We start from the raw sequence: 24,549 nt of genomic DNA on the forward strand, positions 1-24,549 counted from the left end.
CTTGCCCTGTCACAAAGTCTGAGATGAAGTCTACAAAGCCTGCAATTTACCCATTGGCTTTAATCCTGCAGATAATGGCATAACGAGATCCAGTGTCTGGGGGTTGAACCTAAACTATACCCTCAGTTGTCCATTCCAGTGAAAGTAGTTAACAAGCAGGATGCGAGAGCAAGGCAGCCTCTCCTGCACCGGCAGGCAACACCAAGACCAGATGCATCTCTGGGAGACATGTCTGAGGTCAACCATAAATTAACAGGCTCACTGTGAGGGAAAAAATAGTAATTCTGGGTCCAATTGCATGGTCTGGTATGAAGGAGGCCAGAGGAGATGGGCCAATAAGTCTTTTCTGAACTCATGAACTTTCTGAATCCTTCTTAGCCGGAGGGGAAAAATGGCAAGGGCTCCCTTTGCCATGTTACCATGGCTGATTCTTAATCACTAGCAGGGCTGGCAGTAGCTCTTGTGCAACACCACTTTCCCCAGCGCTGGGCCCTGTTCCCCTGCAATGCTCCCAACCCCTGCTGGTCTCAGAAGAATTGAGCCCAAAGCTCCACATAGCAATTCAAATGCATCACCAGACATTAGGCCACCGGGTTAACCACTGTTTAATTTCGTCACATTTGTTTGTGAGTTATGTACGTGCCTTTCTTTTGTCAACATCTCCTTTTAGAAAGGATATTGATTTTGTTTTCAAAGGCTTTCGAAAATAAAATGAATGACTACATTCTAAGGAAGAGTCATTTTCTCAACAGCTGTAAATAATTTATTGTTCGCAACCCACCCAGATCAAAAGATACTTCATCAACTGATGTGGCAAAATCTGGTGCAAGCTGCATTTCCATTATCTCAGATCCAATTAACCATTTGGAGCAGACTAAAACATAACTAGATCAATCCAGAATCAGATTAATATCCAATCCATAATCACATTAATCACAATCTGTCCATAATTAGCCATCAGATAATCCCATTGGACAGGAGGTGACATGCAGTATCCCATTATCTCATTAATTAACTATTTTCGGTATCAGACATTGTGCCCAAACACGAGGAAATGTTTTTTTAAAGGAAGAATGGATAGGGAATTCTCCTTTTGCTACATCCACCCCATTGAAGCTCCCAGTATCTCAGTGTTGGAGTTTTACAACCTCTCTTTGTTTTGGCATATTCTACTAGAATCAAGAGCCGGTTTTTTGAGAGACATCATCTTTTTAATAAAATATGACTATCTTAGGAAGATGGATAAATAAAACATTTGTTTCATGTGAACAAGTTTGTGAAAGAAAGAAAATTCTTCATCAAAGGTTTTGATGGTAACATGATAACAATAGCTTTGCAATGCTAAATCTTACTGCAGATGGTTCCTGTCCTTTTTTGTAATGTAAGTGAAATTGTGTTCCATCTGTTTTAATTTTATAATGGACTTAATCCATGGTTGGCTCTGAAAGAATCAGCATTTACTGCCTTTGCAATCTGCTGCAAACAAAAAAAAATAGTTACTGTTTCCCCCTTCTAGAGGGAACTTGTATTTCTATTTGGGAGCAAACCCCAGAGTTGCTCTGTAGAGAACAGAAAGTATCATCAGCCGGCCTCACCCTGTGGCCAGGCAGCCCCTGCCAGCTCTCACACCAAACCCAACCGGAATTGCCCCAAAAGAGATTGGAATCTCTGGACAGTGGGTGGAGGAGAGCGAGGAGTAATCAGCGTAGCAGGAGAGATTGCATTTGGTTTTTACTAGCAAATGTGTCCAGCAGTTCCAAGTTACCTGCACGCAGTCTTCCAGAGGTGCCTCCTGGACTGAATTATTCCACGATTTTATGATGTGCTTTCCCTTACCCTCCCTCAGATGAACCAACAATGAACCTGTTTGCTAAACACGTGGTATTGAGTTGGTTCAATGCCTCATGGCATGCCTCATTACCTGTAGTCATTTTAAAACTTTTTGTATATCACATACAGGAGGTGCAGGGCTTTCAACATTTGCCTGGCAAGTAATTTTTTGGGCTTTTCTACTAAACTGCCTGTGTGGCACTGCCTGCTCTGTTCCTTCCTGCCTGGTTGTGAAGCAAGTCCAGTCCAACCATACCTGCCTGGTGTCAGCACATTGCTCTGTACAGATACAGGTGTGACTGCAGCACAGCTTTGCATAGGTTTGGAAAAGTTTGGCTGGCTCAGCTGTAACTTTTCTAATTCCTAAACTGATGGGAGGTTTGGGAGCGCAGAAAGGATCCTGCCCTCGAGTGGGAAAAGGGTGATGCAACACAGAGCATCCCTGCCAAGCTGCTGTATTCTTAGACATGTCTCATTCTCCTATCACTCTGACATTTTTGCATTTTGTTGTTAACACATGCAGATACTGACTCATCCAGGACTCTCTGAATTGTGGCTCAGGCTGAAGTCACCCTTCTGTATCCTCTTCTGCCAGGTGCCCAGGCATGGACCTGTGCTGCCCCAAAGCAGTGCTGTGGAGGTTCCCATCACCTATCCCTCAGGGTCACCCCGGTTTGAAGAACCAAACAAACTTTTCCAATTGCCTTCCTACCTCTCATCCCCCACCCAGCTCTGCCACTGGCAAGCGAGCCACTCTAGCGGCAGGCAGCAGTCAGACCACAACCCCCAGCCGACGCCACACAGGCAGGGAACACGTGGGCTCACCCTGCCCTGAGGATGTCACTGCTACACCGCACCTCTGCACCTTCGTACATGCGGGGGCAGGCAGGGATACCGAAATCCCTTGGTGACATGCGTCCCTGCTGAAGTGGGTACTTCAAATGCCATCCATCCTCCTTTTCCCCGGAGCTATTGTACAAATTTAAAGGTTTGCTTTCAACATTTGGGGTCCTCAAAGGGGGAGCAGAGGCTCTGGTCAGGCTTGGAGAGCGGGTCAAATAGTGAATCACCTTATCCAAAGGGTCCTCTCCCCCTCCCCAGCTTCTGGGTTTTCATACCTGCAGGGTGCCTGACTCGAACAAAAGACAGGTGCTTCAGCTGGAAAAACCATCCCGCCTTCCTCCTCTGAGAAAAATGAGCGCAGTCTGCCCATCCTGAGCCAACATCTAAAGTCACCATGTCCTTCCCAAGCCATACAGGTTGGCAAATGCTTGTCAAATTCCATGCGTAAAATTAAAAAGGTGGTTGCATGGAAGAGAAGGACAGGACCAAAGCCCCAAGACAGCGGTAATCTCAATTCCAGCATGTAGAAGCTTTCCCGGACTTTATGAGGTACTCATGCTGCTGGGCTGCAAAGTCTTTGCGAATTTAAAACTGAGTCAAAGGCCACTAAAGTGCTCTCCCTGTTTTTCTGCTACTGCACGGGAACCCCATGGAGACCGGGGGGAAAGAGGGAAGAAAAAAGAACAGAAGGCATAAAAAAGCAACGAAGAGGTTCAGCTGCGGGAACAGCACGGAATCAGGTGCATGAAAATGTGGTAAAATACTATTTTTCTCCGCTATTTTCAACTCGTCACGGGGGTGCTGCCCAGAACGGCCGCCCCGACGATGCCATGGGTTCTGTTCGGGTCCGTTGGGGCGGCTCTCCCGCACACGGGCCTCAGCAGGGAACTGCTCCGCGGGGCGCGCAGCGTCGCGCCGGCGTCCGCCGCGCAGCCCCTTTCCGTCTGCCGCGGAGATGCTCCTCTGCGCAGCGCCGGGACTGTGCCGCCGCGCACGCCCGAGGGCACCTGCCAGCGGCACGCCGAAACGCGGGGAAAAGAACAACGAAATAAAATGCAAAGGAGAAGAGAAAGAGAAGGAAGAGGGAAATAAAAGGAGAAAATAATAGGCGAACTAAAAGTCAAGGAGAATAACACGGAAAACAGAGGTGGAAAAACAACTAAAATTAATCTCCTCCTCGGGCTGTCCATGCCGCCGTTCCCTGCGCGCAGAGGGCCGAAGCGCACCGCGGCGGGCGGGCCGAGGGTCCCGCGGCCGCCCGGGGCGAAGGGCGCGGAAGAGCTTTCCCGCGGCGCACGGGGCCGCGCGCCCCGTCCGTGCCGGCGTCGTGCGGCTCCGGGCCGGGTCCCGCGGGGCGTGCGCCCCGCTCCGCGCCCGCCGCGCGCCCATTGTTCGGCACCGCCAATCCGCGGGCTCTCCCCGCGGCCGCCAATCGCCTCCGGGGGCCGCGCGGTGAGGTCAGAGCCGCCCCCCCGCCCGCGGCCGCTGCGCGCTGACATCACGGCGCGGCCCGGCGGGGCGGGCCCGGGGGGGCGGGCGCGGCCCCCGCCCCGCGCCGCGCGGGTAGTGGTGGAGCGGCGGCTCCGCATCCCGCATCGCGCATCGCTGCCGGTGCGCAGGGGGCCGCCCGCATGGTGGACATCCTCCTCCCGCGGCCGCTCCCGGGCGTCATGGGGGAGCCCTCCAAGAGTAAGTGCGCGCAGCGCAGCGGAACGCGGGGCCGGGGCGGGCGGGCGTGGGACTCTGCGGATCGAGCTCCGCGCCGCCTCTGCCGTCGGGTGGATTGGCGGACCGCGGGCGCGCTGACAGCGCTGGGAAGGGCTGCGGCTGCACGGCCGGCGCGGGCGGCTGCGGGTTCGGCCCGTGGCAACTCCGGTGCCGCTATTCTCGTTCGTGCCTAGAGCTTCCCGGCCCCGTGGCAACTCCGGTGCCGCTATTCCCGTTCGTGCCTAGCGCTTCCCGGCCCCGCTGCCCCATTCCTTACCGAATGCATGTCCCTTTCGGCTGTCCGCGCTGCTGAGCTCATTTCTTTCGGCTGTTTCCATTTCTTTCTCTGCTTCCTTCTGCTTTTCCTTCCTTTCCTTCTTTCTCTTGTTCTCTGCCCGTTTTACCGTTTTTCTTTATCTATTTCGTGTTTCAGTTTGTGGTTTTTTTTCTTTTTGATTCCTCTTTCCGATTTTTTTAAAATTTCTTTTTCTTTCTGTTCTTTTTTGGTTTGGTTTTATTTTTCTTTCTGTCTCTTTGATTTCATGTCTCTTACTGTTTTCATTTGTCCATGCTCCCATTTTAACCGTCTCTGGGTTTTTGCTGCTTTTATTTCTCATTCTGTCATTCTGTTTTAATTTCTTTTTCCTTCTTTCTTTCCTTCCTTCTTTCTTTGTTTCTTTCCTTATTTCTTTCAAGTTTTCCTCAGCCGTTGTTTTACTGTTTTTGTGTTTCTGCTTTTATTTTCCTTTTCCAAAATTCTACTTTTACGTCTCTGTCTTTCTGCATTTATTTGCATTGATCGAGTTCCTGTCTTTTTTTCTTGTCCTGGCAGTATTAATTTGTTTCCTTTCGTGTTTCCATCCCTTCTGTCCGTGTGTCCGTCTTCATTTCTCTTTCTTCCTATTTTGGGAAAAAAAAACCCCAAACAAAACAGAATAAGAAAAAAAGGATAAAGTGTAAAAAAGAAAAAGTGCCTTTCCCTAATTGTTGGCCTCTGCTCTGGTATACCGCTGGCCCTGACCGTACTCCGCTCGCTCCCGGCAGGGCGGCCGGGGCTGGCCCTGTGCGCGGGCTGCGGGGGCCGCATCCAGGACCCCTTTCTGCTGCGGGTGTCGCCGGATCTGGAATGGCACGTCGCCTGCCTCAAGTGCGCCGAGTGCGGGCAGCCCCTGGACGAGACCTGCACATGCTTCCTGCGCGACGGCAAGGCCTACTGCAAGCGAGATTACAGCAGGTGACCCCGAATGCGCCAACGCTCGTTAAAAAAAATAACCCAGACCCGAAAAAGCACAAAAGCCCCTTAAGCCCCCCGAATTTCCCCCAACGAAAACCCGACTCTCGGCTGCTGCCCGCCCCCGCGGCACCGCCTGGAGCCGCCCCGACGGTGTGGCCGCGGGCCCTGACGGCGCGTCGCGTCGCGTCCCCGCAGGCTCTTCGGCATCAAGTGCGCCCAGTGCCAGGCGGCGTTCAGCAGCAGCGACCTGGTGATGCGCGCCCGCGACCACGTCTACCACCTGGAGTGCTTCCGCTGCGCCGCCTGCGGCCGCCAGCTCCTGCCCGGCGACCAGTTCTGCCTGCGGGAGCGCGACTTGCTCTGCCGCGCCGACCACGGGCCGCCCCCCGACGGCGCCGCCGCCCGCGGACCGCGCAGCCCCGCGCTGCCGCCGGCAGCCGCCGCGCACCTCGCAGGTACCGGCTCTCCGTCGGGGCGGGCGGCGGGGCGGGGGGAGTGTCCGGGGGGCTGCGGCGGGCGAGCGGGCGACGGCGCTGACGGTGCGCGCCCTCCCCGCCCGTCGCAGAGCCGGTGCCCGGGCGGCCGCCCGCCCCGCGGCCGCCGGCGCACAAGGCGGCCGAGAAGACCACCCGCGTGCGGACGGTGCTGAACGAGAAGCAGCTACACACGCTGCGGACCTGCTATGCCGCCAACCCGCGCCCCGACGCCCTGATGAAGGAGCAGCTTGTGGAAATGACGGGGCTCAGTCCCCGCGTCATCCGCGTCTGGTTCCAGAACAAGCGCTGCAAGGACAAGAAAAAATCCATCCTCATGAAGCAGCTCCAGCAGCAGCAGCACAGCGACAAGACGGTGAGCGTCCGCCCTTCCCGCCGGGGAGGGAGATGTGGGTGGGGGGCTCGGGCCCGCGGGCTCGGGCGGCAGTCACGCTGAATCCCCGTATGCCCGCAGAGCCTGCAGGGCCTCACCGGGACGCCGCTGGTGGCCGGCAGCCCCATCCGCCACGAGAGCGCCGTGCAGGGCAGTGCCGTGGAGGTCCAGACCTACCAGCCGCCCTGGAAGGCGCTCAGCGAGTTCGCCCTACAGAGCGACCTGGAGCAGCCCGCCGCCTTCCAGCAGCTGGTGAGCCGCGCCGGGCCGTCCGTCGGGCCTCAGGGAGGCGGGCAGATCCCGGCCCGCCGGGTCCGGGAGCTGCGGGAGGGGAACGGGGCAGGGGGCAACCGTGCCGGACGCTCACCATCGCTGCTCCCCCAGGTCTCCTTCTCCGAGTCCGGCTCCTTGGGCACCTCCTCCGGCAGCGACGTGACCTCGCTGTCCTCCCAGCTCCCCGACACCCCCAACAGCATGGTGCCCAGTCCGGCCGAGACGTGAGGCGGCCCGTCCGCCCGCCGCCGCGGGACCTCCGCATGCCTGCGCTCCCTGCATGAGACACCCGGCCCCGGGCCGCTCCCAGAGCGCCGGACAAACGCCTTTGTTTTTTAATTATTCTTATTTAAAAACAAACAAAAAATATGTTATTGACGGCCAAAAAAAGCACCGGGATCCTCGCTGCCTTCACCAGACCGGAGAGAGAGCCCCCGCCCTGGTTATTTCGTTGGTTTGGGTTTTTTCCCTGCGGATTTCGATGTTTCTTTTCCCCAAAGAAACGCGGATTTCCCCGCCGGAACCCGGCACGGTGACAGGCTGCCTCGCCCGCCGCTTGCGCTGGGGACGGTTTTTCTTCCCTTTTTGAAAGGGAAAAATAAATTTAAAGAAAACCTACAAAAGGGGGAGAAAGTCCTCCGGCGTGCGGCCGCGGAGCCGGCCTGGACCTTCCTCCGCGGAGCCGAGCCGTCCACCCTCATCTCACACCGATGCCTCTCCCGGGCCGTGGCGCCCGGCCCCGCACGATCGCTGGAAAAACGGGATACGGAGACGAGACTTTTTAGCGGGGAAACCAGTACTAATAATGTTAAGTTATCAATGGACGAAGGACGGATTGTTTGCGCCTTTAACGATCAAAAGTAAGTTATTGTTATTTATTGTCAGAGTCAGCGGTTGAATAGTGGGATTAAATATTTTGGACTTAATAAAAAAAAAAAGCAAAAATGAAAACAAAAATGGATTTAAACGAAAAGAAACAAAAAAACCCTAAAAAAAGTCGAGGGAGGGCGGCGAAGGGGTATCCCGGGCTCGGAGGGGTGCGGCCGCCCGCATCGGGAGCAGAACAGAGCGGGTCGGGACGGGCACGGCCCCGGCTTCTCTCGCACGGCCTCTCCGCAACGCGCTAATCGGCTTTCAGAACCGGGGCCGCTTATTTATAGCAGGGGAGGCGGAGCGCAGGTTTCCCTTTCGGAGTAGCCCCCAGGCTCGCCCGGGTCGTGCCCGCACCTGCCGCGGTGCGGGCCTGGCTCGCCTCCTCCCTGAGGGTGGCGGGGGGCTCCCCCGGGGCGGCGGAGCGAGGGGAACCCTCCTCTCCCGCGTGTCCATCCCCTAGACCAGACCCAGGCGGCGACTCCTTATCTGCCTCTGGCATCACCTGTGAGCGCGGCGGGGCCGCTCCAGCTCCCGTGCCCTCCCTCTCACCCGTGCGGGACTGTTCAGGACCAGCTCCCCGCAGTATCGCAAGCCCGGGCAAGCTCAAGCCACGGCGAACCGCGCCCCAGTCCCCATCCCCGGGCACCCGGGGAGCGGGGGGAGAGCCGAGCCCTGCCGGAGCCCTCCGGGGTGCAGGGGATGTGCAGCGCGGCGTCGGTGCGGCTCCCCCACCCCGAAGGGCTGGGGAGCGCGTGTGCAGGGACCAGGCTCCCAGGCGAGCTGCCGTCGGGGGGCACGGAGCGGCCCGGCCTGCGGGGCCGCCTCAGCCCGGGGCTGCTCTGCACCGCCGGGACGGGCAATTTCCCGGCTGGGGACAGGTGATCATGGGGATCCTGCCGCCCCTCCCAGCCCCGCCGCGAGGCCCCTGCGTTTACCTGGCTCCGTCCGGGTCAGGACGTCCGGGCTCCGCGCGTTCTTCCCGGGCCTCGCCTCAGGACCGCCGACGCCTCAGGCCCGCGCCGGGCCGGGCAGCTATGTGCGGCGCCGGGGCCGCGGCCTGGGGCCGCCAAGACGGGGCTGTCCCGGTGCCGATCGCGGTCCCGGCCCCTGCTCCGGCACCGGTCGCGGTCCCGGCCCCTGCTCCGGCACCGGTCGCGGTCTCTGCCCGGGTCGTGGTCCCGGTGCCCACGGGCCGGGATCGGCGGCGGCCCCGCCGCAGCGCAGGGCCCGGGGTGTCGCGCGCCCCCTCACCGCCCCCGCGCGCGCTCGCGGCTCAGCTGCGCGGCGCGGAACCTCCACCGCTCAGAGAACATCGTGAGGCTTAAACAAGCCTCGCTCAAGTCTAACCGAGACGTTAAAAATGCATGAGGTCTAAAAAATCCGTATTAGGTGACGTATCCTCAATCACCCAAAAATTATAAGCAAACTTTCCCCAGGGCCAGATCTGACGAATTACCTTGATTTGATTCTGATTGACTCTTGATTAACGAAAAAAGACATCTTATGAGTCTTTTTTTCCCCTCTCTCTAAGCCGTGTTGTTAATGGTAATTCAAACACACTGACAATTATAATGCGGAAGTCAGACAAGACAGAATAAGTTATTTTATTACAAGATATATAGAAGATATTTTCTCTATTTGCAACCTTATTTCAGCAGTTCTGCAGTGCAAGTCCTACCACAGGGCAGAAAACACCAAAATCATGACACTGGATACATGAACGAAATAAACTCAAATTATCAAAATTACAAAACAGAACTTGGAAGTATCTACAGTACTTAGGATATAAATAGTGCAAATTATATATCTACAGCATAAGTATTTAGAGTATCAAAAACGTTTCGGAACAGCGTTTTAAAGAAGGTAGTCAGCAGGAACTGGTCAGTGTGATGATGTTAGGGATTTAAAAACTAAATACAACTCTTATTTTTTCAAGAAGAACTGTCGAGCTTCTTCCCAGGACTGCCGGGGGAATCTGTTGGACAGTTCAAGATAATCTTGAGAACTGAAAAATTTTTCTGTTGAAGACAGAACATAAAATTACCAAGTTATTCCCTCTTAAGATAAGATGGCAATAAAACAAGAATAATGAATGTGCAGCCAATTTGAGATACTTTAAGACATTTACTCCCCTCCCCCATCAAAATCTTCTCAAACCATGGGGTGACACTTCTGCAGAGCTCAGGACATCTACGCTTGGCTTTAAGAATGGGGGCAGAGGCTCTGATGAGCAAAGGCTTCCATTTTTAAGCTGATCAGGCTCTCTGCCTATGCAGAGGAACATCTTTACACACTTTATGTTCTTGGACCCACCGGGGACTAGCTCAGCCTCGTTCAACTCTGGGCAGCCTCAGCAGCATTTTCTGCTCAGCAGTTTTTTTTCTCCACAAAGGGCTGCAGAAGAGTTGTGCTCCCAACTCCCCAGAGCTCACAGCACGAGTACAAATGCAGCTTTCACTCCTAAGAGTGTGCAGCGACGTGGACAGATTTCACTGCGCGCAGGTTTGAGGGTCTGACCCTCCATGCAGCACCCAACTGCTTGTGCTTGCAGGTTTTATTCCTGTCAATGTTATTATTCCCATTTGTTTTTGGGAACACTATCCTTCACATTCAAGTGATATAACGGATAAAATAATCCTGCTTACACTGTTATTAAGTCAACTTTTTTTGCAACTGGGGAATGTTTAGAAATCACACTCATATGTCACCACACCTTTGTTTAAAAGTTCATCCAGTGTGAATAGTGAAAATAAAAAGCAAGTTTTCCGCCTAGATTTTAGATGTTTCTTGAGCAGATTCTCATGCAAACACAATCCTGGAAAGTTTGTGCTGCATGACGCTGCTTCAGACTGAGATGTCTAATGTTGACAGTAAAAATCTCTATGAAGTTACCTTAATTTTATAATTTATTTTTAAACAATAAGTTCATGCTTTAGACCTAGAATCACTCAACTCCTGGCAAACGTTGAGCAAAATGGTGGAGGATTTCTACTTGTTATGAGGGAGAAGTGACTGAGTGCCACATTTTATGCACTATATGGCTACTCAAGACCAGATGCCCATCAACACTTGAATTTCAGATGCGTTTAGCAAGTAACAGCCATCTCAGCTGAGAATCTTTCAAATGTTTAGCTTAAAAAGGTTGACTGCATTTTAAATAATATTTACAATAACTGAAGGGGAAAAAAAATCATGACTCTTCTGCAAACTGACAAATTTTAAAGGACAATTACAGGACAGTATTTTAGAGTTTTTTGGCTCCCTGGGTGTATTGGCATGGCTGCGTGGCTTCTGCAACCTAAAACTCTTGAAGGCAGCCTTTGTGTCAGCTAATTAAATATGTGCAGGTACAGTATCACATTTTAAGACATGATACCACACAGCATTTAATAAAGACTAACAGTCTGAATCCCTGATACGACGAGCAGCAGACTGGAAGACACGTATGTATAAATCAGGATGTAAGTCAGGGAGCCCACTCCCAAACTGTAAAATTGTGCTGCAATTTACTGTATTTCTTTTAATCAAAGCAGATTCAAAAAACTTTAATCACATTTTGTTACCCAACTGCTACTCTGTTACACTGCAGTGAACATACCCCTCTGCTGAGATAACTGACTTTCCATTTGGCCTGAGCTCTGTGCAAAATCCTGGGGGGGGGAAACAAACAAAAAAAAGACATCAGGTTTTCAGATCTTATATCTAAGGAATTAAACCAACATTTTTAAGTCTTCACAATCACTCAAAAATACTAATACTTTATGCAGTCTGTAAATTAATGAACTCTGGCTTGTTTGCTATGTATTATAACAGAATACTGCCAGCACTTAAATTCTGTAATTTATAGTGGATTTTTACACATTTATTTAGACCTGTTTTCAAAAAATATATTTTTAGTATACAACAGAGAATCCAAGGCTTTAATGTCTTCTTACAAAATAATTGTGATTTCTATTTACCATAGCCGTGTTTCTGTAAAACAAATGGTGTTTCAGATTTTTGCTCCCGACTCCAAATACACTCTTACAAATTTGATGAACAATCCCCATTTCAATGGCCGTGCTTCCCAGCGACCTGGGAGCCGGAGGTGCTGATCTCCTGGGAGAATGTGGAGTTGCTGCCCAGCGCTGCTGCCCCTGGCAGCCAGCTGTGCCCCCAGCTGCAGGGGGCTGGCGTGAGCACCCAGAGCACTGTGCAATCCCAGCTGCTGTCGGATGTTGGGATGCAGCATCCTTGGAGCCAGCACGGACACCAACCTCACCCAGAACCAGTCAGCTCCCCACTACAGATCCTATGTCTTTTTGGAGTACCCACCCAGCAGAATACTGAAGAAGGTATTATCAGACATAAGATACAGCACAGCAAATCATGGATACTCCTGAATGTTTCTACTTATTTCTGCATATCTCAAAACAGAAGTAACAAAAATAAACCGGCTGATGCAAACTTCAGATGACGGAAACACATCTATTGGTAGGGAGGTCGCTGTAAAATGCAGCAATGCTCTTCCTTTGATTTTTGCTACACACATTTAACACACTGTATTTAAGTGTTATATTCGTACACACCACCAAACTTTTACGTAAACGGGACTTCTTTTTGCGTTCCCTGGCAAAGGAAGAATCTCATTTTCTAATCTCGGGGCAACATTTTACAGTCTTTCCCAAACCTTCTACTGAAGCAAATAAGAGATCTGCTTCACAAACAGCAGTGAGTTGAAATAAAAGTAGAGAGGGAAGTCCCTTCTGTGTGTGCGGGATCTCAGCATTCCTTGCATCCTGCCAGAACTGCTCTCCGTGTATGCATGTGTGCATGATCCGGGATTAGACTTTAAAACAGGCAAAATACTGAAGGACCAGTGAAGTCAGCAGTGACAGGACACTTTACAGCACACACAACTCTTCCATATTTTAATAGAACACCTTTTTTTAAAAGCCTGCAGGAATAGTACACAGACTTGCCATCTGGGATATAACTCTAACTGGAAATCAAATTAGTAACATTGACCCTTATAAATATAGTTATGCTTTACTGTAGCTACTGGGGATTTTAGTGCCATTGCATCTCTTATAGAACAGAAATCAAGGTAAACAACCTTAATTATTCATATAGGGAACATTCTCCTCCACTCTTATGTTTTTTAGCTGAAAAAAACCCAAATGAAACTTGCTGCACTTACCAATAACGCACAATTTTTTTTCCCCACCCCAACTTCTACACTAAAATCTGTAGTTTCACTATAAGAAAGTAAAAAAAGATGGATTATAGCTGTGTATCTAACCAGAAGTTCATTACTGTATGGCAAATATTTGAATACTAAGTTCCAAACTTCTTTTAAAAAAACTGCTATGCAATTATTTTAGTATTAAAAAGATAAAAAGTAGTTGCACTCAGAAGTTTGATGTTATGCAAAGACTTCTGGTAAATATTTAGTTCTTGTACTTTCTCTCTCAAACGCATGTAGCCTGTTCTTGGACTAGCTGTAAAGCATTAAGGGAAAAGAGTTTGAGTAACATTTCTTTATCAACAACAGTAACTTTCAGGTGACTGATACAGGGTTACAGACTCCTAAAAGTGTATTATTTTTAATAGTAGAGTATTTATGAAAACTGCGTTTATTCATTGGAAACAGTCAATAAAATGCATTAAAACCATGAGGCATGCAGAAAATCTGATAGATAAAACAGCATATAAATTTAGACAAAGGGAAGAAAAATACTGCAAATCCTTATTCAAAACAGTATTTCTAATGACCTTGGTGGCTTACTGTCAAAAATAAAGATTGCAAGATTAGACTGGTAACATATGTTTTGTGTATTTTCTGCATAAAATATATACACTTACCCAGTTCTCTGTAAATCTGTGGTACACAGTATACAACTGTACATTTGTATGTAAACACATTAATATAGCAATTTCAGATATGCTGTAAGTGCAGGAATTCTTGAAAAAAAAAAATTTTAAGATCTACATCAGATCTTCCCAGTACATCCAGTAACTTTAATAAAAACAGGATTCTGCATGGCTAGTGAGAACCTGAACTACTCAGTAACCTTTTAGTGTGATACGGTGCCTCAAGTACAGGCGGAATCTGTGGTTTGAGAAGAGCTGCAGAGAATCTGAAACTACTTCACTGCTGTTTGCTTGTTTTATTTAAGTTAACGATCCCCACACTGAGAGCAAAGGCAAGCACAGCACTGGCAGTGCCCCTGCGCCTGCCACAGCACTGCAGAAGTACCTGGATGAAGGTGGCGAGTAAAACACAGCTCATCTCCTGCTCCAGGATGATCTTGTTCTGAGGGTTATTGTAACAAGCAGCTATTAGTGATGGGAAAAGCACTTTGATTAAACGAGGATCACTGAAATACTGGAAAGGCAACTGGCAGAGTTTTTGCAGCACCGTGGGGTGACGGCCAGATTGTACAATGATCTGAAAATACAAACAGAACAAAATAAACCACGTGATCTAGCTGCTCTTCTCTTCCTCTTAACCACCAAGGGTGCTGAAGTCATGCTAAAAAAATGAGCATGGATGAGGAGTAAGTATTAAAAATAAAGCCTATAATATTTAGTTCAAATAACTTCTGTTTCAGTGTGCAAGTACTATTTTTACTGCGGAGTAACACAAAAAATACAAAGCTCTGAAAGTTCTTTTTTCTGTATCACCCAAAAAGACAGCAAATAAGCAAGGGATTAATTTACAGATTACAATAAAATAGATAATTTAATACCTTAATTCAAAAGACAATTATAACACAGGGACTATTCTAAGTTAGAGCTATGAAACACAAAACCCCAGTGCCTGCCATTTAAACACACTAAGCATGGGGGGAAAAAAATCCAGAAGGAAATCACCAGGATTTAAAAAACCCTCCAAAAGCCCGACCATCCTTTCCTCGAGCTGGCAGTTCAAGAGGACTGTGTTTCATGGGAGCTGTCTGCCACGCATTCTCAGGCACCAAAAAGAAAAGGGGATTGTGAGCTGCCCAGCGAGAAGTTTCTGTAAGGCGAGACTCGGAGAGATCCTCCCATCTGTATTTCTTATCTCAGTTTCTATCAGTGCCATTGGCTCTAAAAGGAGAATTGTTTAGATAAATGGGACTGTTGTCATGAAGAAGGCTAAGTTTACAACTGTATACATCTGAAGAAATAAGGGCAATGCTATCACTGGTCTCCTACAAAGGAACCTTTCCAATTCACTTGATATTCTTATAAAATCTTGCGATAAACTAAAAAATGCCCAAATCGGATCTGTTCCAAGGAACCTTGATTAGACAATTACAATATGAAAGAGCTGTTTGACCCAAAGTTGGCTTTTTGGCATAGGAGGAAGCTTCTATAAGGTTGGAACACTGTAAAACTGAGGGTCACGACTGTAAATTGTACTTGGAAAAACACAATTTTACAGGTACACACCCAGACAAGACTGCATTCAAATTAAAACCAGAAGGACAGAAAGAAGCAGTTGAGACTACAGAACATAAATTACAGGGATTTACAAGTTTTCAAAGCACTTTTAACAATACCTTCAGAGCACACACTAAGTTGATAATGCAGTTCAGTTTAAAAACAAGATGAACAAAGTAATAGTTTGCATTTTTTCAGTTCACCAGTCAAAAAAGACATTAAAAACCTTTCAAAATACTGGTAGCAATGTCTTAATGCCCTTAAAGACAGGAGGAATTTTTAAAAGACAGCCAAAAAAAGTGACCATTACGTATACATTCAGACACTGTTTTGAAGAAAATATCACTGAAGCATTTGAATGATTCTAAGCTCTCAGCTCCCACCCTGTAAGCAAGAGGTGCCCTCCAAGTTTGGGAGTACTGTTGAAATTTTAAATTAACCAGAGTGGTTATTGTACTGTTCTATTTTTCTGTGGTAAATTCTACAATCAGAAAAGTATTTAAAGTCAATCATAATTGTACTAAAATAACTACAATTGGCATTTCTGATCCAGGACAGAACAAGAGAACTCTTGATTTCTTTTTAATGGCCACCATACCCTTGATGAACAGGCAGAGGCAAAGAAGTTTTTGGGACTTTTCATTTTTCATTTCACAGCTCATTTCCTTTACCTGTCCTAAAAATGCCACAGATAGTTAGTGAAGTCCTGCCAAACTCACAGTGCAGATATCCAAACAGCTTCCATGGAATTATTATTTCGTTATCTTTTTCTTTTCAACAGTTTTACTATTACTACTATGATGTTATCAACATTAAAGATAGGAAGGTATATACAGGGGTTGCTGACTGTTTTAATCTGGTATTTATCACATATGGAATCAATTTAATGATTTCAGCTCATTGTACTAATGCAGCTACTAAACCTGATACACTGTATTATGTACTCTGAAGAAAAAAAACCATGAGTCACCCTTTACTGGAAAAAAACCCAATCAAATAAAACCTGCAGCAGAGCACATATTCCTTGTTTCACTGTCAATGGGGGGAGAAAGTGAAGGCCAGCGCTTGACTTAGCAGATAAACAACAAAGAAAACAAATGAAAACCTTGCAGTTCTCTCTCTTGATTTTTTTTTTTTCCCTTTTAAACAGCCACTTGGCTTAATAATCCCAGGGAGTTTTACAGGCTGGAATATGGACTGCTCATCTTACAAACTGCTCTCATACAAGATACAAACTCCTTACTGAAACGCAGCTTGCCTCTCCTCCTGCCATATACTGGGATCCAGATGCATTAACCTAGAATTAGCTTTTCTTGTTGCTCTCCCTCTAGCCTCAAAGTCAGAAATGCCTGTCAAATGTAACAAGATCCTAATTAAATCACTGCATTTCTGTACAGCCAAGCATTTAAGCACCTGCTTAACTTCAGCTATGTGCCTATGCTTCATTAATATTTGCTTGTGGTTTTCTTTTTCTGAACTGAGACCTATCAAATTAGTCCAAGCTACCACTTTTTTTTTTTTTTTTTTTTTTTTATCCCAGAGCAGGCAACTCACATTAATGTTTTCTTTGTTTCCTTTTAAAATGTTGCTTATTCTCAAAATTTATAGATATTCATTCAACTTTATTGGTTTTGCCTGTGCTTAGCTGGAATAAATTCCAGCTTAGCTTATTTATGGCCCAACATGTACTAAATGTTGGAACAATCCTCTGAAGACTCAAACAACGCACAGGTAGGAGACACAGCAAACAGGTTTCTGAAATGCTATTTCATGAGGAATCAAGGGAACTCCAGGTCCTGATGCATTTTGGAGGTGCAGCCCCTGTTACAGAGCATGGTGAGAATTCAGGTTTAGCACACCAGAAAGCACTGGCCAACACTGCTCTCAATGTAAAAGCCTGCTGAGAAGGAGAGGCTAGAGCAACTCACATCCTCACCTCAGGACTACAATCCTCCCTGGTTAGTGTCTGTCTGCATTTCCATGTCTCCCACACCACGCATGCTACGCTTGCTGCATCCACAGCTGATTGTCCGGCACCATGAGTGATGTGGTGACCTGTGGGAACTTTTCACTGGGCAACACCTTTCAAGGTTGCCTATCAGTAACCTTCTGTCACTCCCACCAGTTTATAGCCTTCTGCAGGTCCTGCTAATTTGCTTAATCTCCAATAGCCTGCAGGTCAGGCTCTCTCCTCTGCCCTACCAGCAATCCCTGCTCCCGTGTGACTCTTTGGGAAATGCACTCTGCTCTCTCAAGTGCAATAATCATCTCCATCCACTGTACTGGTATTTCTGAAGTTTATCACTTAAGAAAGCATGATTCATGATTTCTGAAGTCTCTAGATGGAATCCATGTTCTCCTCACGTTTACTCGGGCCAATATTCACTATGAAGTGTATTGCTTGGCCATTTGCTGCATTCTCGCTGTGAAAGCCTGAAGCAGTATAAAAGTCAGTCTTTCAAAACAGACTTCAATGACAAAAGCCAGCAATATGCCACACAGCACTTGAGCAATAAAATAGGACAATCAATCAAAAAAATTAAAAGCTCCATGTGGTACGAAACAGTAATAAAATTGTGAGGGGAACTCATCATTCCGCTGGGAGATAAGGCTTCCCCTGTCACTTAGGTAGGGTGTCTGGCCCCGGACCTGAGGTGACTGCTGGAAGCATTTTCCATGCTGGATACTCAGTTCTTCCTTGTATGCCCACCAGGACAGCAGCAGCAGCCTTCCTCTCCTGCACTGCTTCCTGGCACCTTGCACAGGAGAACTTCCCAGGACTGAATGCCTTTTATAGGGAACTAACAAACCATATGAACCCAAAAACTTGGGTGTGATTTTCCTCTGGGTAGCAAAGGGGAACGCTGCAGCTCATTTCATTCTTCAGTGAGCTCCAAGGGCCCCAAAATAATGTTCTGATGGTCCTGCAGGAATGAGAATCATAGAAGTGCAGCTCCTTTCCTTCCTTGCAGGGAGATAATGAGTAGCACACATAGGGACAACCTTTGCCTGAGAACTAGCAAGAGAAAGATGTTTCGCTGAACACCTCCTAATTCTATTTACATACTGCATATACACATATTTGTACTTCACTTAATCTTTCTCCGTATTCCTTTTATCAACGAAAACTACCATTACTTTAAAATGCATACGTATCTGTTTTTGTCAAAGGAGGGTAAAAAATCCTCATAACTAATAGGATCCAGAACTTTGGAATGGTACAGCAATGATACAGAATGTCTCAGCAGTTACATGTCAAATCAGATGTAAAATCTTACCAATTCAACAGGTAATTTTACAGAAGACTAAAATGAGAATCCTCTTGTCTTTGAAACTATATTTTCATAATGAGGAGTGTACAAACACCTTTTAATAAACAGGATTTTCATTGACAAAACTAAAATATCAGCCAGAAAGTTGAAGAATGACTGTATGTAAAATACTGAACAAATATTAGTTAAATTAATGTGAATTGATAATTCATATATTCATATCATTCATGTATTCATATGTTCTAAATAGACATGTAATGGAGATGCATGCTAGTAATTTATCAAGAACTAGCAGTTCAATTAAATTACCCTGTGAAGATTTATTATGGAGTAGCATTTTTGGTGACAACCTGAGTTTCTTTTTCCAAGTTGTAACTGCATTCAAAAAACAGGAACTAATTGAATTTAAAACTCTGCTTGCAATCTTCCAAAGATTTAAAGAAGATTATGATCCCAGATTGGTTTCCAATGGTTCTATGCACGTATGTTAAATGTTGTCAGATATTTTATTACAGATAACAAAATAAATGGTACAGTGTGAGACCAAGAACTTTTTCACTGCTTGTGTACTACCCAAGGTTAGTCCAGGATTACTGCAGACTGGAAGTGCTGATTTTTAGAGCAGTATTTAGTCTAGTTCTACTGGTGGATTTAGGTTTTCTTGCTTCACTTGAACATTTGCAGCTCTGTAAAGACATTATTCACATCAGTTATTTCTGTCAATATATACAATAAAAACACTGGAATTATCTTTTAAAGAAGCTAATTCATTTTCTAGTCAGATAGAAGAGTAAGCCAGCAGCAAACTTTTGTCTGTGCAAGAGCAAAATAAAGAACTGAGAAGTGATTCACTTTGGGAAGAAACTTTGGGAGCAAAGGAATAGCTGGGACCAACAGCACTGCTGGGACACACCAGAGCCACAGGGACAGGGGCATGGCCAAAGCACAAGGTGGAGTCAACAGCCAGCAACTGAGCTGCCATCTGAGCCCCTGGCAGTGCCTCCCGCCAGCAGAGGGATGGCACCACCATTCCCAGGGAGGCAATGGAAACCACGGGTGCTTTCTGCAGCCCATCAGTTTCTTTCATCCACAGAAAAAAGGGAAAATGGACAGCAGAGAAAGGAAAAAGACTGCCAAGGAAAGAACTGAAATCTGTAGGCACAAACCCAAATGTCAGGTTTTGAACAAAACCTTACAAGTCATCCAAGTGCACTGCTCTTGTGTGACTAACTCTGCATGAAAATGCCATGTTCTTAGTAGTCTATAGTCAGGCTGATGGTTTTTGTTAATTTTGACCAAATGTTAGGAGTTGTAACTCTTTTATCACGTGAAAACTGTGACAAAGTTATACTAATGTGGATACAGGAAAATGCAGTTGGAAACTTCAGAACTTGCTGAAGCAAAACCTTCTTCGGCTCTTGGAGAAAAACCTGGCAGCGAAACGGTGTGTTCCACAGGTATTTAGAAACAAATACAGTGCTTATCACTGGGAGCTGAATTAACTTTCTAGAAAAACATCCTTCCCAACAGAATTTCCTTTTATTTTTATGAAACGAAGCATTAAAATGTACCTTTCTACTTGCCTGTGCTCTTCTGCTATGATGTAGTTCACGTTCAGATGCAATTTTCTTAGAACAACTCAGCCTAAAAGGTTAATGGTTCTCTGAGGGCCACTCCTGCCTTCCTGCACTTCCGAACTTCAACATGGCCATTATAAATATTAGGATCTTAAAATGGTAGTTGGTATGGGAACTACTAATGTTTCTTTTCCATGTATTTATCATTTATATAAATGTCAATTCTAATTTGCACTAACAACTAATAACTTCATTGAATACGAACTGTGCATCTAATTTCTGTAAAAGTATTCCATCAAACAGTTAAATCTCTTTGTTTGATGTTAGGTTATTTACAACTTTGTAAAAGAAGTAAGTCTTTATATCAGTAGACCAGAGTTTCTCTTCAAAGTTAGATCTGCATTATTTCTTTGCTTCTATATAAACAGATCTCATACTGCTAGTATTTAATCAGCAGAATATGTCACCACTTAGACTCTTCTTCTGTTTTAAGGTCAAGCTCTTTTCTTTCCATTTTGCAAACTCCACTATTGGCAAAGCTCTGAGCAAAGAATGTTCTAAATTCCTCCTAGCATTTCTCAGGAATCAGAGCACCATTTCCATGCACAAAAAAAGTTCCAGGATGCTACATTCAAATTTTAAAATAAGAATTTTGTCTATTTGAAAAATTCCAGTGTTTATTTTCTCAGTGTCACGCCTAAGCTTTCAGAGAGAAGATAAGGGAGTTTACTAATAACATCAGTCTTCCTATAAACCCCATTCTAAGCACTGTCCTTTTAGAGCTCTATGGTGTAAGCAGATTTAGGGATACTCTGTGTATAAACCACAGAAAAAAATTTTCTCATCAGTTTTTGTGTAATCGTCCTAAGACATATGGACATTTAAGACAGGACAAGGGCCAACTACCAGGACAGCAATGCATTGAAAATGTAAAAATGTTTATCAAAAGTGATGCTAGTGGAAAATCTAGCAAAAGAAGTTCATTACACAAAGCCTTTGAAAAAATGCAGCCCAAAATGACAACTAACAAGTCACCTTAGTTATAAGACAACAAATGAAGTATATATAAAATTATAAGATTAATATATAAGACTATAAGATTAAATTCAGCAATAAATAAATAATGTTAAATGGATATTGTAAAAGATAAACTTCATTACAATGTGATGAAAGGAAAATGGAAACAATTCTAATATGCATTGAGGTTACTTGTGAACTTAATACATGTCCAGGCTACAGGATAAAATAGCAATCTAATATCTGACCTAGAAAAGGTATTAAGGAAAAGCCTAATTTCAGAAGTGATAGCATTTTAGCATTTATTACCATAAAAATAAACATTTAAATGTGAGGTTGTTCTCACGCTTTATGTTAATAACATACTTAAGGATCTTGTTAAACCAAAGGGTATCACTGCTTTCTAGAAAATTCTAAGCTTCACTGTTTCCACAATAATGTAACAGAAGATTCATATGTTTAAGTGTTGGCCTATAATTTTTAATCAGAAAATATTATTATAGATCAAATGTATGAGACATACATATATTCAGTCAGATAAAATAAAAAAACCCATCATGACACATCTCAAATCCTCAGGTATTATTCTGAGCCCTGAAGTGATTAGAATCAGCCTTTGTAGCCCTGCACTATTTTTGAAGAATCATCTTCACACTTAGATAATATCTTCAACTTCGATGATGAACCGCTTACAAATTTAAGTTGCTGCTTTGGGCATGATTCTCCAGTCATTCACACAGAATGAAACCCAACTGATCTGAATGAAGATGATTTAAAGGGTAGAGAAGAAACAGGATCAGTCAACAGAAGTTTAAGCTGACTGCTGGCTGAGGTTTCCACCAGCATCCTTGGAAACAAAGCTAGTTTGGGCCAAAATCCCCAGAAGGTGTGAATAATTCAAACATTACAGTCTAAAACACATAAAATCTTTTTGTGTGTCTCAGAGCATTTTCTCTCTTCAAAAGCAAACGTTTCTGTCACACTCTGAAACCCTACTCACAAGTAAACTATATAGTCTTGGAATTATTATTCCTAGCACGTTTTGTCTTATGGCTTCCACAAGAAATGTAAAGGGTTTGTCCAAGTATCTAATCATCAACTAAAATGCTTGTGAAACACTGAGCCACTGGACATATTACAGAGCTGGCTGAGACAAAGCTTCAAACAGAGAGCAAGAAAATGGGCCTTTCTGCCACGAAAAATGAGCTACAATTTACCCTTTATTAAGGGGAGAGGAAGACGAGCAACATTTTCCATAGTACTTCAATAATGCATTTTGTTCTTTATGTTTCAGTATCGCTTCAATCAAGTGTGACTTGAGCTGAACATGACACAACAGATTTGGGAGACTTCTCTGGGCCTCTTGCAGGCTCCCACCCTCAGAGCAGCATCCAAAGGCTCAGAAGAACTGTCAGCTGCTGGGAACACAGAGCAGACCGACGCTCCCTCTGCATGGGGCCGGCCACGTCGGGGACAGCCACCACGGCTCTGCAGAGCCTTGGAAAACTGAGAGTTTATGGGAGAAGCACAGGGAGTTCCCTCACACATGAGGCGAGACAGACAATAGCTCACAAGGCTGATTAAATATTTGCAGGCTTTAGACTTTGTTTTAAGTTTCTGTGTGAAAAGCAGTTCCCATGCAAAGGGGCGAGCGCCAGGCTGGGTGGGAGCGGGCAGGAGGATGGTGTTGCGCAAGCTCCTGCCTCCATCCAAACCCAGGGCGGCCCAGGCCCAGGTCTGAGCTGGGAACAAATTGCTTATTAAGCAGGATTATGCCAAACTCTGCAGTGTTTCTTCGATGTGGACGAAGCTCCACTGGGGATTAAGCTGAGACCACCAAACTCCTTTCATCCTGACCCAGGAGTAAGATTAGAACGCCTCTCTGGAGGCAGCATCAGCCGATTGCTCCCTCTTTTCCTCTTTAAGCCTCAGTTATGGACTGTATTTGAAGGCTGTTTGAAGTACTGGCTTTTATGACATTGGGAGATAAGTTTATTCTTTTGTGTTTACAGCTTGAGAGGAAGAAATAACATAAATCCAAATGCATTAATTTCTCACACTAAGTCCTGTACACTCTCTCTTCTCCTCCCTACAGGAATCAGCCAGTCATCATGAACTGAAACTAAATACACTTTACTTCAATGCTAAGTCTTTGCTCATATTAAATTACCTTCCCCCCATCCAAAAAAATCCAGGATGCATTTTGGAATGTTAGAAATACAATTAAGATGTAACACATGAAATGTGCAATCCCAAATGCTTCTGACATATTTGATTTGCTTTGTCATAGATCATTCTTAAAAAGAGAAAGTTCATCAGGAAGCTCAAACAACAAAAAAGGTGTCTGAAAAATTACCTAAAAGGCAACCCCACTTTTCCCTGACTGCCCAGACAGGAATGCCATCTTTCCTGAAGACATTGGTTCACTTAAGTGAATTTATGTGGTCTGAGGATGTAAGGCTGCCAGAGCCAAAGCATACATTACAGAGCTGCCTTAATGTACTCCGCTTTAACTCGGGCAGTTTAATCCTTAGGGGATTTTTGTTCACAAGCTGAAGTGCTTCTAAATGGGAGTCAAGACTACAACTTCACATGAACCACTCACTTGCCAAAATCAGCTATTCCACAAAATTTACCAGGCATATTTTTTGCTCAAACATACAAAGCTTTAAAACATCAGGGTGTGGGGTTCTTTTAAAATGGTTTAAAGAAAAAACCCCATAACCTCAACATGAAACCAATACCCCTAAAAATACCTGTGTGAGAAGAAACCAACAAAATCAGAATTAAGTAATTTCAGATACTATTTACTTACAGACAGGGATGTTAACAGCATGGTAACTACCAATTCCTGCATCTTTACTCTTGTGCTGTATTTTCATAAACACCTACCAGATCAAAATTGTTTCAGTCCCTCCACAGCCCCAAAAGCAACACAAACTATGGAAGTTTAATGATGGCCTCTAGTAAACAACCCATATGGAAACTCTACATATTTTTATAATGTGCAAGTTTTCCTGTCGACTTCTGATTTTCACAGTTTTTCCATTTTAGAAGTATTTTCTTCCTTCCCGCTAACACTAGAGAAAACTGGCCACATACTGAAACTCAGTATGCACTAACTCTGTCAAAAGCACAAAATCATTTCCCTACAGAAGGTCACTTTCAGTCTAAAATCACTTTGTAAGTGTCCCTTGCAGGCCAGCAGTACCACAGCTAGGATGTGTCATATACAGATATATGTCTGCGATATACACTGTGGGATAAAGTGTCCTGCTACTTTACGACACAAGTAAGACCTACTACGCGAAAGAAGTGCTTAAAAAAAAAGTACTGTAAGCCAATCATTTAACAAAAAAGGGAAAATAATCTTGAGATGAAGCCTTTCTGGGGGAGTAACTATCATGCTTTGGGTGCTGTGATTGAGTCCGAAATTTTAAGATCCTTTCAGATCTGTGCCTACCATACAATATTTCGAATTCTTTACACATTATATTTTTACCTGTGATACTGCTGTGTGACATTTTACATATTTAACATGGGAGAAATTCCCTCCCAAAATACCCTGTTATCTTACTGCTCCTTACTCTTTTACCTGGAGCTAGCTGGGATGCCTGAAACATGTTCTGCAAGAAATTTTCCACACCTA

At 45.6% G+C, this 24,549-nt stretch overlaps 2 protein-coding genes across 2 annotated transcripts in view; one reads left to right on the top strand and one right to left on the bottom strand.

Annotated features, from left to right (window-relative positions):
- Positions 1-4,304: 4,304 nt before the first annotated feature.
- ISL2 (ISL LIM homeobox 2) lies at positions 4,305-6,982 on the top strand (the record flags this gene model as incomplete). Its single annotated transcript, XM_082291109.1, has 6 exons — positions 4,305-4,362; positions 5,425-5,614; positions 5,810-6,069; positions 6,180-6,463; positions 6,563-6,733; positions 6,866-6,982. 6 exons carry the CDS (start codon positions 4,305-4,307, stop codon positions 6,980-6,982), a joined length of 1,080 nt encoding a protein of 359 aa, XP_082147235.1.
- Positions 6,983-9,273: 2,291 nt separating this feature from the next.
- The window catches only part of SCAPER (S-phase cyclin A associated protein in the ER), a 142,677-nt gene continuing 127,401 nt past the window's right edge, over positions 9,274-24,549 (bottom strand). The window contains exons 30-32 of the mRNA XM_082291057.1: positions 13,866-14,057; positions 11,226-11,277; positions 9,274-9,645 (exon numbers count right to left, since the gene is read on the bottom strand). Coding sequence (XP_082147183.1) covers positions 9,551-9,645; positions 11,226-11,277; positions 13,866-14,057 — 339 coding nt within the window. The 3' untranslated portion in view covers positions 9,274-9,550. The remainder of the gene's footprint in view (positions 9,646-11,225; positions 11,278-13,865; positions 14,058-24,549) is intronic.

Source organism: Coloeus monedula (assembly GCF_965178545.1).
Source record: "Coloeus monedula genome assembly, chromosome: 14".
Lineage (NCBI taxonomy): Eukaryota > Metazoa > Chordata > Aves > Passeriformes > Corvidae > Coloeus > Coloeus monedula.